At 44.3% G+C, this 14,239-nt stretch overlaps 1 protein-coding gene across 1 annotated transcript in view; it reads right to left on the bottom strand.

Moving 5' to 3' along the window:
• Positions 1 to 14,239, bottom strand: part of Octalpha2r (alpha2-adrenergic-like octopamine receptor) — a 158,056-nt gene that overhangs the window by 19,103 nt on the left and 124,714 nt on the right. Inside the window, exon 3 of the mRNA XM_076439644.1 lies at positions 1,964 to 2,344. Within this exon, the coding sequence (XP_076295759.1) occupies positions 1,964 to 2,344 (381 nt within the window). The remainder of the gene's footprint in view (positions 1 to 1,963; positions 2,345 to 14,239) is intronic.

Genomic DNA, 14,239 nt, shown 5'->3' with positions numbered 1-14,239 from the left:
GAAAATAAAAGTAGAAGCAGTAAACCAGCCGACGTGGCTAGTGAACGTATCATTATTTCGGCCACTGTAAGTCTGCTGTCCACATATTACTAGACTCTGTGCATCTATATGCAAAATAAAAATTTCCCTGCATTTCGTCACTCTGAAGTCGAATATACGATTGGATTGGTGAAATTTCCGTAGAAATCGAGGCTCAGAGAATTTATTTCGCGAATCGAGAAATTCCATGAACATCCTCAGTCCATTTACAACGGAGTCGTGTTCCGAGGCTTCATCAAAACGCATTCGTGATAGCTCACGTTCCCAGTGTTCCGTGGAATACCATCGCGCAACAACGTTACGTGCCGGAAATAAAGGAGCTTTGTCCAGTGGCAGCCGAAGATGGAGCTCGGGGATGTTTTAAAGAAGCCCATGGAGACGGGGGATACATTTCACCCGGTGATTCGCGGAGCCCGTATTCGCCGGCGATCCGTATGATTTCATAAAGAATCACGTGCGCCGGGAATGGGATCTCATAAATGTTCATTTACGAGGAGAAATTCCCGCGTTGCACGTCCGAAGCGTGACCACTTCCGCGATGCTTCCTGGGATATACAGTCCCGGGGACAGAATTAAGTGAACGGGGTCGTGGAAATCGCTATCAATCCACCTTTATCGAATTAATATTACGGATCTGGTTCTTTGATCAATTGAATAAAAAATTCGATGAAATATAGCTTGTGAGTATCTACCAATTGCATTTGCACTCATTAAAATTATTTCACATGCGATGTTTCCTGAATACCATCCTTATCAGTCTGCTCAACAAATTTTGCAAAATATTTTAATTCCGCATGCAAATCCGCAGACCACACACATCAGTCCACAACCTACATACACGTTAATTCGTCGACACGTGATTGATACCGGTTTCCTCTACCTGTCCACTCAATTTCGTCGCCAACTGTAATACGCGTTTCCTCGGCAGGAACCGGCGTGCCCGATGTAACTCTAATTTTATCGGGGGATGCCGCGTCGAACAGGTAGTATATGAGGAACGATCAGGAGTAGCAATTTCAGTGGGACCGTCGCCGGGGAGATGTATGATCGATTCGATCCTCGATACACGAGCTGCGAGACCAGCGGAAACGGCGCGGCGCGCGGCGCTCGTTGTATCGCGAGCACTCGAATCCGCCGTCGCCTTTATTCGATTCCATTTGTGCTTGGAAACCCGCGGGGTGGGCCGGGGGAGGGAGAAACTGAAATCCAATAGTGAGTTTCTGGTTTCGTTGAGTTACCGGTTCCATTTTTATACGATGCGCGACCAACGAGACCCGTGGATCCCTACCGAGGATCGACGAGAACGGAAGATCCATTCTGATTCTGGACCGGGGAAAATCGATGCTGTTCTGTCTTCGATCCGAATAAGTACGAGATGCACTCTCGCCGGGTACCTTCCGACCGATAACTGACGTCAAATCGTGTTTACTAAGAGTGGTATTAGGTTCTGAATCTTCGAGGTTTCTACATAGTCTTCTCTTTGCTGGTGTAAAATCGAATTTCAAATATTTTCAATGCTTTTTCAACGATTATAAACAAGATGTCACTGAACACTAAATTTTTAAGCATAAAGTTCTCTTCAATATGAAAATTTAGTGGAAAGTATGTCTCGTGTCTAATTAGTAGACTGCGGATTTTTATGCATTGATGAAGAAATTGGTTGAGTGAAACATACAACAATAAAAGATGAGAAAGATTCAAGAAAATGTTGTAATGTTGCGTTTAACGTAACAAAGTTATTAAGGGATGAAATCAATGTTTAATTTATTCTTGCTTCCCACGATCAATGCACGACATTTTTATTTTCCATAAATATCCGCAGTGTACTAATCAGTGTCGACCTAGGGAAAGAAGAGGGAACAGCTGTCAACGAGGGAGGAAATATTCTAGGAACTGGGTAGGAAGGAGATGTTTTAGATCGAACCTTCAAGGTATCCTTCTCTTCCATGGGTATGCTGTTTCCTCCCCCAGGGTCGGCCTCGGAGGTGCTGACGTCGCTGGCGCAATCGCACGTGACGATCGGTATCTGAACTGGTTGGTTCTCGATGGTAGCGACGTTCTCCATGACGGAACAGGGCGGTTTCTTGGTCTCGGTGGCCGGCGTGGTCTGCGTGAAGCTGGTTTGCCTGACGTCCGGCGATTCCGGCTGCATCGGAGGCCGTCGACGCGGCTGCTTCCGGATGCCACGACGCGCGCGTGCCTTCGCCGCGAAGTATATACGTATGTACACGAACACCATGATGCACGACGGGATGTAGAAGCTACCTAGAGCTGAATAAAGGACGTAGCCGATGTCCTCTGAAAGCTGGAAACAGAAATGAACAACCGTTGAATGGCCCCATTGTCGGAACCGTCGCTTTGTCTACGTTACTGACGTGACGAGACTGCGAGATCGAACTAATTTATCGTCTAATATTTTATCAAGTCTATGCGACCCTCCGGAGATTTATTCCATGCGATTTTTGGTGCCGATACTTCGACGATCAACCTCATAACAGGGCTGTATGGTCTTTATAGGGAGTATCTTTTTATAGTAGAATTATTCTGAAGACGGTGTACCATGTCTGAAATTTAGGAATATGTTGCCAGCTTCAGAAAAATCTGAATGTATTATTCGTCGATGTGCTATTTATAATGAGTACCGTTTACTCAATTTCTGGATTCTCTGTTCATGTAAATTGAATTAGGTTGCTCAAGCGACAACAGCACATACAACGGCAACCAAATATACATCTGTGAGTCAAACAAGTTGCTTTACGTATTATTGTCTGCCATAAACCAGCCTCATTATAAATCCTGCCATCAAGTAAGTTTATTTCAATTTTCTTATAATTTTCTGCATATGTTTGGTAATTAATCTTGCACGTAAATTATTGATAAAATTTTGTTCCTCATTAAATATAAATTCAGTAGAATTTACATAATCATTTGGTCGAAACGAAATCGTATTAATTTTATTTAGTTAGGTTATGTTTACTTTTTAAATTTAACTTGTGCCGTGTCTTAAGTCGCACTCATATGAGATTCCTAAGTCGTACTCCTCGTCAGTCGAAAAGACGTAAACGCAGAATAAAGACGAACATAAAAAATGCGGCAAATAAAAGAAACGCAGTAATTAATGAAAAGGAAAAGCGATTGGTTTTGTTTTATTTGTGGAGAAGATTGGGAGGAAAACATGATTCAATGCTTGAAATGCAAATCATGGATGCACGATGTATGCGCTGAAGTTGACAAGAGAACAACAAAATTTGTGTGTGATGTTTTAATTATTATTGTTGCTTAATTGAATTCCTAGGTACGACTTAGGCTATAGGTGGTACGACTTAGGAAACCGGTTCCTTTAGTCGTACCGATGTAAGTTTTTAAAGATTTAGTTTATTTTACGTGAAAGCACATAGATTTTCTAATTTCGTTATAATAAACAACAACAATATTAACATAGGTTTTGAATAACACATTTAATTTTTATTTATTTGATAAATCCTAAGTTTTATACGGTTTTTTTTAAAGGGTGTGACTTGAGCAACCTTACCCTACTACGGTGTTACACGACTCCGCACATCAAGTAAATTCAATTGGTTCCCCAAAAGAACCGGCTCAACAAAAATATCGAGCAGCGAACTGTCGTGCAAAAGAAGTGTTTCGACAGCAAAAATAGTTCGATTATAACCAATCCAAAGTAATAAAACTGTAACGCGGAATTCAATAACACACACTTCCGAAAACACCGAATTTCCCGAACAAATAATCTGAATAAATAGAGAATCGAGAAAAAGGAGTGTTCGTATAACAACGATTTCGATTAACGTGCCACTCGCAAAAATGAAAACCCGCGGAACCGTAACGGTTACGAAAATAAAGAATTCGATAGATTGAAGTTTAGCGCGTCGAATCGCGCGGGAACGGCGGAAAAATTCGAATAACAGAGCCGGTCCCCGAAAACCGGGGGATAGTCCATGAAACTCGCGGTCGTTCGGTGGAAAAAAGCCAGGAAGTTTGTTCGCCGAATGGAAATACAAAAAACCTCGACTTATTTTTGCCTCGTAAAAACGCGCCCTTCACTTTGCCCGACGTTTGCGGAACACTCGGTGTGCGCCGCAAACGAAAAAATGTTTCGACTTTTCAATTTTCCACGGGAGCGTGTTCCACCGGGTCCAGCAATCACGGGAGCAGTTGCGACTGATTTCTGAATGAACAGCAATTGCGTTGGCCCGATAGTTTTCGCCGTGTAGGCACATGCCGAGCGAGAGCGAGAGAAAGAGTGAGGATACTTTTATGGTCACGCGCGCGGAAACGAATACGAATACGGTACACGCAGTCCGAGGGAGAACTGGGTTACGTCGCGCCCCGTGTACACGTGTAGCAGAGAGAACGTGGTTTCCTGTTCGAGAGGTGTGTGCACCAGGGAGCACGTTGCCGTTTAATACAATTTAATTTACGGCTAGGCAACGTCGAGAGAACTCGCCCCCAGCGTAGGACGTTTGATTCCGCGTAATAACTCCTTCGCAGCTCGCGCGTTTCACCGTGCATTTGCATACGAATTATTAACGGCGCGTCGCGACGCTAACGGCCGCGTTAACGAAACGACGACGACGTTCGTTTATTTATTGTGCGTGTCGAAGCTGTGACTCATTCGACTCGGCGTTCCTTGGTCGATGCCGATCGTGATATTCTTATTAATCTTATTGCTATTCTATTTCGAATGCAGATCTGTTCATCAATGTATCGAAAATTATTTGATAATTTTACTTTCAAGATTCACAATCTAATAACGTAGTGAGGTTGCAGTAATACCGTCTAAACTGAAACAAGTACAATTCACTGATACTGAACTCTGTATAATACTACAGTAACTGAAATATGCATCTATCCCCGAGCTTCCGCGCCGCAAATATAATCATCGCCATATCCCATTCGCTCTGTAACATTCTAACAGAACTACCTCGCGATGCTACAGGAATACCGTGTGTACCATGAACTATAAAGGGTTGAAACAACACGATGGTCGCTTACTATAGCCTGCGAAAGCTCGTCGTCGACGTCTCAACTAGCCTTCTTGTTTCGACAACGATCGCAACCGCGTTCTATCCTAATTTCGTCGGTGGTAACGGAGAAAGACAAGGTTCGAGCAGCCTGCTGTTACAACGGATTCCCGGTGACCATTGTTGGGAGTGTAGCTCCTGGTTCCACGGTAACCAGCCATAATCCCCGGTATCGCGTTACATAGCGTTGCCCTCGATTTCAGCGGCTGGTGTTTGCGGCGCCTCTGGAACGTCTCTCTCTCTCTCTCTCTCTCTCTCTCTCTCTCTCTCTCTCTCTCTCTCTCTCTCTCTCCCTCTCCCTCTCCCTCTCCCTCTCTTTCTCTCGCGGAGAAATAATGAATCCTCGTGGGGGAAACAAACGGCGTTGAAGAGACGCGGTTGGATTGGGTTTATGGCGGAGACGTGACTCCTTCGGCTTCTCAGAGATTATCAATATCTATGTCGTCCTGTAATGCCCCTTACTTACAGCGAAACAGGCTGTACGGGTGAGAATTCTGCGCGAATGCTCTTCAGCCTCGATAGAATCGCAATGTAGCGTGTATATTGTATGTTCTTCTAAAAATAAGAGACTAGCGACTTCTTTGAAAACGTGTCTCTCTTAAAAGGAAGCAAGAGCTGCTTTTTAAGACCATAATAATGGAACAGCACGAACTACAACATAAAGGCGTAGACCAAAAATTGGCCAACGCATAATTTAACAACGTTTCACCAAGTAAATTGAAACTCATTACTAAACTTCCTCGGAAAAAGAGAAGATCCTCCGGCCAAGCTAATTAAACCACGCGAAAGAAAAGTCTCGCGTAGAAAATTTAAGAACAACGTAAAATTATGATAACGAAGTTTCATTGGCGGAACTTCAGTGCTCTTATCCTCGTTTCTCTACCAGGAATCAACAAGCCTTGCACGATCGACGAATGGAAAGGTCAAACAGTACGGTTTTCATCCGCCAGGTACGAGCCTTAAACCGTCGAGTGACTTCGCGCAGGTGCTTCAGGAGTTCTTCTGAAGTCCCTCGTAAAACGATTAACGTGTAGAAAAATTTCATCTCTCGACGGTGGACGTTTAATCTCCCTTTTTTTCTGCTGCCCGTCTTTTTCGCCTTTCATATCGTCCGCTGATCTCATAAACGTGGCATCTAGCCGCCGGACCGCTTTTTTCCAGGCTGTGCCGGACCAGGAAGATTGAAAAAGGGCGAAGGGTGCGAGACGGTTTGCCGACGAACCGGCAGCAGGTGTGTGCCCTTACCGAGCAGACACGCGTAATAACGAGCTGTGTTCGAGGTCGCGTTTTCATGAAAATGCAGTGCACCCGTAGCCTGGCCACGAGATTCAGTTCTCCGGCTGCTTTTAACGAAGCTAGAACATTTTCCGACTTATGGACAAGTATTTCTGGCACTTTGAGCCTCGCATTAATCCTTCAGTGGATTATATTCAGACTGCTGCGGTTTTATTTAAATTTATGTTCATGATTTACGGTGACTTGTTCGGGATTTAGATAAAGTTTTATTGTTTGAGCATGGACTGTGGGTACTGGAAAGCAAGATTCATATTATTATTCATTTTTTAATTCGAGAAAATTGGATGTTAAGTAGGCACAGGAAGCAAATGGCTGTTGATTCTAAGTGCGTGGAAATGAAATACAAAAATGTGAGATCCATCTCGTAGAAACGCAGCCAGAAAAAGTGGGAAGAAATGTGCAACGAAACAAAAGAAAAAGAGAGTTCAGCTAAGCCAGCGTGAGGCGGAAAGAGAAATTAACCAAGAAAGTGTGAGAAAAATAAAATGAAAGATTGTGAGCGACGAAAGGGCGAGAAAGGGACGGCGAAAGTGACATTGAGGAAGGACGAATAGCGAGGTAAGAATGAGGGAGAGGGTTCGCGCGAACATATGCTTCCCCGGCGTTGCAATTCTCGGTTCCATCAGTCATGTTCCTCGGCCCGGTTTCTTCCCCAGCTCGTCAGAGGAGGGCAAGAACAACCTACTCGGACGGTGACGTCAAGCGTCGGTCGACCACCGCCCATTGCAGTCCATCCCCACGTCGAGAAGTTACACGGTTCGCGGCTGCGGAACTTCCAGTCCCCTCACCCCCCTCGCAAGCATGCGTTTACTTACACTCGCGGCTTTCCTTTTTAATGAAAAATTCATTTCACTTCTTCGTTTCTTTCCAGAGAGACGAAGAAGAGGGAAGAAAGGCAACGGAAGAACCGGAAGAAGCCCGACGAGCTGCGCGAGCGCGAACGCGTGTACGCGTGAATTAACGAGCAATCTCGAGTGCCGCGGATGAAAATTCATGAAATCATGAATAATAACTCTCGTACGTGAGCGAGAACTCGCGCTTATGTCCAGTGTGGCGGTTTGGGCTCGAATCTGAATTGAGACCTAAAATTATCCAGCTTCGACGTTTTCGTGGGAAAAGTTTATCTATTGTAAGGAAAGTGGAACCTAACAAAAATCAACTTAGCAATCATTTAGCAATTGAAGTTTAGCAATCGTGAGAAAAATTGTGTCCAGCGAGCGAGGAACAATTCTGTTTCCAATCGAACTAAACTCTTGCTCAATCCTGACCTAATCCCGATCAAGATTTACCCAATACCTGGCCTAATCCCAGCCCAGACTCAGCAGAAACCTAACGCAAGCCATCCGAAACGTTTCGCCGATTTCGAGCGAGAAGTTTACCAATTGTACGGTTGAAATTGAGTCTATCGGTACAGAAACAAGTTCGAGGGAGTCGAAAAGAGACCGAGGAGAAGACATCCACCAAATAACAGGGTAGAAGTGCTTCTACTCTCGACAGAACGACGCCATAGTGCTCCGGGACTCGTTTTCTCGCGAGAAAACGTCGTCCGAAGCTTGCCAGCGATTTCAATTATGCTGATAAATGACGCCCGATCGCGTCATTGGCTCCGGCAATGGAGGAACGGTGGAATAACCACCGATTCCAAGGTACTCGCCCACCCTTTTGTAATAGGGTTTCCACCCTACCGAGGGCTTATCGGGCTCCCTCATCTCTCTCTCGAGAATTTCTTTTTCTTATTCTTTATGGAAATGTGATAGCCTTTTTTATCGAGGCTGTTAGACTTCGATATTCTTTTTGTAATTTTATCGGGCTTACGACAGATCTCGCGACGATTCCACTGAATTCCTGCTGTAGAGATGTCTGACTACGTACTGGGTGTTCTGCAAGGTATGAAGGAATCTATTCTACAGGAAGTCCCATTCGACTTTGATAGTCTGCGGTTTTCATGCAGGTCGACTGGAAATTTGATTTTACGAAGATTGAATTGCTTGTCATGTTCTTTGCTGTCCTTCATTCGATCATTACCACTATGGGCGTGTAAGAAGCAAGATAAATGATATCAGGGTGCTGTGAACCTTCTTGGGCGATTGTCTGGCCCTTGACCTTCCGTTTCCACTGTCGCCGCTGTTCTGCGCTGCTAGTAGTATAGATCCGGTCTGGTCATAAAAATACTTCTCAGTTCTCCTACTGTTTACCAGCCTTTTTATGAATTTGTCTTTTGGAGGTTACATTTTTAATATTCCATACATTTTTAGTATTTATCCCAAAGCATAGAAAATCAATTCACTTCTCATTCAATTAAATTGCAATTTAACTTAATGTAGTAGATCTAAATTTAGTTACAATTGAACTAAATAGAATGGAATAATCACAATTACAATTCTAATGGAACTAAATTCACTTGGAATTAAATGAAATAAAATGTGAGTAGATAAATTAAATTGAATAGATTAAATCGATTAAACGCTAATCGAGTATGGATTCGGATCACAAGGCTAATACTATTAAGAATATGCACGTGTTGCGTTCAGGTTGTAACAATACTGAATGAAAAAAAGACTTTTTACTTGGCTGAAAAGCAAGGGATAACGGCCGGTCACAAAGCGATTTCTTCATAAGATATCCCTGTATCGCGGATGTTATTCGACGGAACTACGTGGAATTCGGGTATTGCAGCTTTGGTTCGTGAAGCGTGTCGACTGTAACGCCACCGTCGGGATCCGTAGAACCGCTTCAATTAAGTTCAACGAAGCCGAAAAAAGCAGACGCAAGCTGGCCATGTCTCTCGCCCGTAGAACGAATGCTCCCGGCCACGTTTTGCCCGACCCAATTAAATTTCTTTCTGCCTGCTGTTCCGCTGCTTCTTTTCATCTAGATTCGGGGAAATCATGCTGTTTAACCGCGGCATCAGCGTAAACCCGAGAGGCAACGATTATATCTCATGCACACGATATAATTGCATTCCGACCGGCACGGCAACGCGCTGCGATCCTCGCTGGCTCTCGCGAGAGGCCTCTGCAAAGAAAGAAAAATAAACAAGACAACCACCCCTGAAATATTTTTAATTGACGACGAAATATCTCATAGCGCTCCTTCCCCTCCCGACGCTTGTAAAATAAAATACCGAACGCGGTTCGCAATAAAGTGGCAAGTGAAACTGGCTCTCGTAAAGTTCCTTGCGTCGGGAATTCCGTTTCAACGGTCATCCGGCACGCGAGAACAGTAGAACTCCTTTTTTTCGCGTGTCTGACCGTTGTCGACTCTTTCCACTTATCGGAATGTTTACGTACATTCGTATACGAGGTTGTATATTTTTCATTCTCTACGCTAATTTGATGTGAATGGAGAGATAGACGGTCGTGTAATCGTCTAATGGCTGGTCACGTATTTTTTGATTAATGATGTCTTGCAGAAGACTATCTAACCGTTTAAAAGAGTTACTCGGAAGAAACTCACTCAGTTTTTACATGTACCACAGTGATTAAAAAACCTTTTGGTGGTCCGAAAGCATTTGAGCCTATCTAGCACCTCCAGTGTAACAAATTAGTAGCACATTGTCGATCCGACAATTCAAAGCGTCTTATTGTCCGCGGCCGAATGAATGGGCCGGCGTCCCATGCTTCCCGAGCGATGCTAATAATTCCGACTGGGAATCGAGCAGTGGCAGAAAGGAAATGGGGCAAAAAGGCAACGGAGGAATAGGAAGAAGGTGGAGAAAGAGTAGAAGTAGGAGGAGAGTCGGGATTATTTCCGCGGCGAAGCGAGACCCGGGTTATTGGTTACCGAAATCCAGGCTGGATTCTTTCCAATAAGAATGTGTCAGGCTCTCGCGCGATAAGTATACACGGGCCGCGCGGCTTCCGGCGTCGCTGCGAGGAACGTTAAAGATCCGAAATTCATCACGATGGGTTTTCCCTCCATCGTCTTCGACGTTGCCCGTTCCTTTGACGACCCGATTGGTATTCCCTTTGTCGCCGTTGGCCATTGTGGTTTCGACTAGGCTAGGCGGCGGCGGCGACGCCTCGAATGGAGACGCGAAGAAATTCATTCCTGGGACGCAATGGAAATCAGACACCATCGATTCACACAGGATCACCCAGGATCCAATGTCTCGCGGAAACCTTCAATGCCGAACCCAAAGGTCTGTACTGTACTGCGGAATTGTTATTTCACCGCTGTTGCAACGTGAAACACGCCGGGGCCGCTGCACTAGGATGAATAAAACAATATTTAACGAGCGACCGTATTAACGGTTATACACTGTTTTCAGCGGTGTAAGTTGGCCAAGCGAACACGCGCACCCGTCGACACGGTGTTTGCTGTACAAATTGCGGTATTAAAATCCTTCGCGAGGTGTGTACACTGACCCAGGTCGCCGGGAATATTATTTTAACCCTGGCCAGGCGAGAGCTCCTCGCTGGGGTCGCGGTAAAACATTCTCGGTAATCTAGAATGTTCTGTTGCTGCGTGAATTTTTCCCAAGGAAATTGCACAGTCCTGCTCACACGCGACTAATTAAAAATGTAATTTTATTTCGCGTGGAAATCGTTCCAATCAGTTAAAATTTAATATGAATTTACCTACTCATTTACATGTTCGATAAATATGGAATTGTTATGATACATATGTGAGCACGATCGTTAAAAGACGATCCATCAGGAATACAGAAATAATAACGTAACGCTGTCGATGTTCGGCGAAAGTAGAAACCGCCAGCCATGGTCAGACCTATTAGGCAGCCGTACACGAGAGCACGTACGCTCTACGCAAATTGGAACTTATTCTCCTCGAAAACGAGACTACTCAAAAGACCATATTTTCCTCTTCATTTTTACCCAGCTTTCGTTAACCATATTGCGCTATTTTTATCAATGATTTCACAAGAATAATAAATTATTTGTAACAAGAAGAAGGGCACTAACAAAATTATAGTAGCGTATTCAGAAAGTTGACTTCCATTTACTATCAAGCTTGACTATATCAATATTAATACCGATTCTGTTTTAGTTTGCGCGAATACCCTATAATTAATACTGCTTCTCGTTAATGCGCTAAGTCTGTGCGTTAGCGGTGAAGAGAAAATTCCCGAAGTCCCGCGAATTTGCATCTCATTAAATAAAGCGGAGTCGCGATTGGATTTCGAATTGCGTTGAACGCGAGCGACCAGTTTGGTGTTTTCGCGAACGTTGCCGACTCACGGAATATTAAGAAAGCTGCGAGAGCAGCGGGAAGAAGGGGCGGAGGCGGACTGATGAGTTTCATTAACGATATTCAAACCGGGCCGGGGCTTCCATTCTGCACCCGTTTCGATGCAAATTGAAGCGGTCGGCGAAGTCGCTCGGTTAATTAGACCGCGGGACAATTTTTGTTTCCGCGAAGATCCAGGGGGCTTCGCGAGAATGATCAATCGCGGCGGGTTTCTTTTTTGCACGACCATCTACCGTGTGATATTACTCGGCGAACGGGGAAGCTGCTGCTTTTTACACGGACCAGGAAAGGACCCGAAACAAGGAAATGCTTTGGGGAGAAGAACAAACGAAGTACTACGCAAAAAAGAAGATTAAAGAGATGAGGAAAGACAAATAGTTAAAAGTAGAAGAGAAGGGAAGACAGCGAGGGAAAGATTCGAAAGAGAAATTTTAAGAAAAAGAAGAAGGAGACAGTGTAAGGAATAAAAGATGGAGAAGTGAATTAAATAAAAGAAGTGAGCTGAAGGATATCTATTTACATGAAGATCGATACTAATTGTGGGATTCCGAGGTTCGTACTTTATGTACAACTTCGAAATCAGCAAAGTGATGACACTTAAACCTTTCCTAATTTTACGGATATTATATCGTACATGATTCTGGAGTAATCGGTTTTCTCACTCAGTCAGGTTTCAAAAACGTGTCTCGACTCCTGCAACATCAAGAAATTTCGCTCGCGGCCACTTTCTGCCATGTGGATTATTGAACCCATCCAACTGGACCATCGTCGAACCTAGTTACAGGAAAATTTCGCTCCTTAATTCAATAGCAACTCGAAAATCGAGTTTCATTCGGGAACCTTCTAGTCTTGGATTTCGAGAGTTCATAAATAAAGCAGTGAATGGTGCTCAACATATTCAATTATGTATGTAGTTGCAGAAGCTGCCCGCTGTCCGAGGGTTGAATGTTACAAATATCAGTCGGATTTATTCTGTCCGACTCGTTAGGTACCCATTATGCGAGAAAAGCGGATCCAGAGGGGTATTATTGGATTTCTGATGGAACAAACGGTCGCGCAAATGGTATCCAGAGGGTCCAAATCGTGAGTCGCGTTCTTTCCGGTGAACTTTTTGCGGCGGACGCAATTAAATTGTCATCTTCACCGGATACACGGGGTACGTTGGGTTTTTCCACGGCGACGCTCCCGCGGGAGACAAATTAATACTTCTGCTGGCTGTTTCGTCCGGAAAACAAGCAATTTGGTGGGCCGATCCATCCGGGCCGCGAATCAATAAGCGTTTCACGGCCGGCCGCGCGGAATTGGCCCGCTTGAAACGGTCCGCGGCGACTCTTGAACGCGCCAAGCGCTGTCAAGTGCACGGGAACGCCTCGAAAAACTGTCGACACGGTGCCGCGACCCTGCCCTGCGGGTCGCTTGCGGACTGCGGGTCTCCGGGTCACCGAGATACACCGATTTCCATCTACATTGTCCGCCCGTTCAAACGGTAGCCGCCACCGTGTAACGCGATCCAACCGGATTCTCGTGATCGCGCAGCTGGAAAAACGATAGCGAGTTCATTTTCGGATTGTTTAGCGAACCTGCACAACCTACTGCTGCTCCCCCAACTTCCCTTAATTGCTGGCGGGCGTTCATTAACTCGCTGCGATACTTTACGATGTAGTAGATTTTTATGAACGGAAAAATGCGGATCGAAATTCCACTCGAACACTTTATCTACAGACATTCTATAAAATCCATCATTGTACACAACTGCCTTGCCAGTAAGTATGACAATAAAGACATTTCGCGCAAAACGTCGTACGAAACTGTACACAGAAAATCAATGCTCGGGTTTTAACGAAGCGCGTGAATCGTGCATACGGGCATCACATTGATTTTAATGAAGCACATGAATGTGCAGACCCGGACGATAATGTGTTAAGTTAATTGCTGTTGGAATCGCCGTCGGTCAGGTTTTTACTCGTTCGTGAGCGTCGTTTTATCCCGACGCGTCGTAAAAATGTAAATGTAGATCAATAAAGGGATTATTTGAGAGGGTTTTAGGAGTGGACGGCAAAACTATAATTAAAAGGAGAATGTGTTTATCTACTCTATTTCCTTTATCTCTATCCTATATCCTGCAGAAGAAAAAACATCTTGGAAACTGTGAATCCGAAACCGTCTCTATCATTTGTAGGAGATGGTAGTGTACGATATTTACGTGTAGATTAAACGGTACGGCCAGATACGTGAAATCAAAGGTAGATTAATTGGAAGCAAATTTAGTCGACAATGGTCCAACACACCAACAACTTTGTTCACAATTTGATTGTAAACTGGTAATGGACTGTGATGTAATTAGTACAACCATTTGAAACAGAAAGCAGCACTATCAGATTGAACCGCAAGTGGATACATTCAGGAATGGTCAGACATGGTAATTACTACGTTCACAATTGATATATTCGCTGTGTAAATAAATTAAGTTCTCCGTTACATCATCCACGATATAATCACGACCCTTTCATCTCTAACAAAGTACGTCTCCGAATATCACTGGACATTTCGCTTGCCTGAATTTGTCTTCTGTCGGATAAACACAGCTGGTTCGGTGTAGAGGTTTCGATAGCCATTTAAGGATGTTCTGGGGGTATATAAAAACGCAACAAAAT

The sequence above is a fragment of the Lasioglossum baleicum genome, chromosome 15 (assembly GCF_051020765.1).
Source record: "Lasioglossum baleicum chromosome 15, iyLasBale1, whole genome shotgun sequence".
NCBI classification, from domain to species: Eukaryota; Metazoa; Arthropoda; class Insecta; order Hymenoptera; family Halictidae; genus Lasioglossum; species Lasioglossum baleicum.
This window is presented reverse-complemented; position numbering and strand designations above follow the sequence as displayed.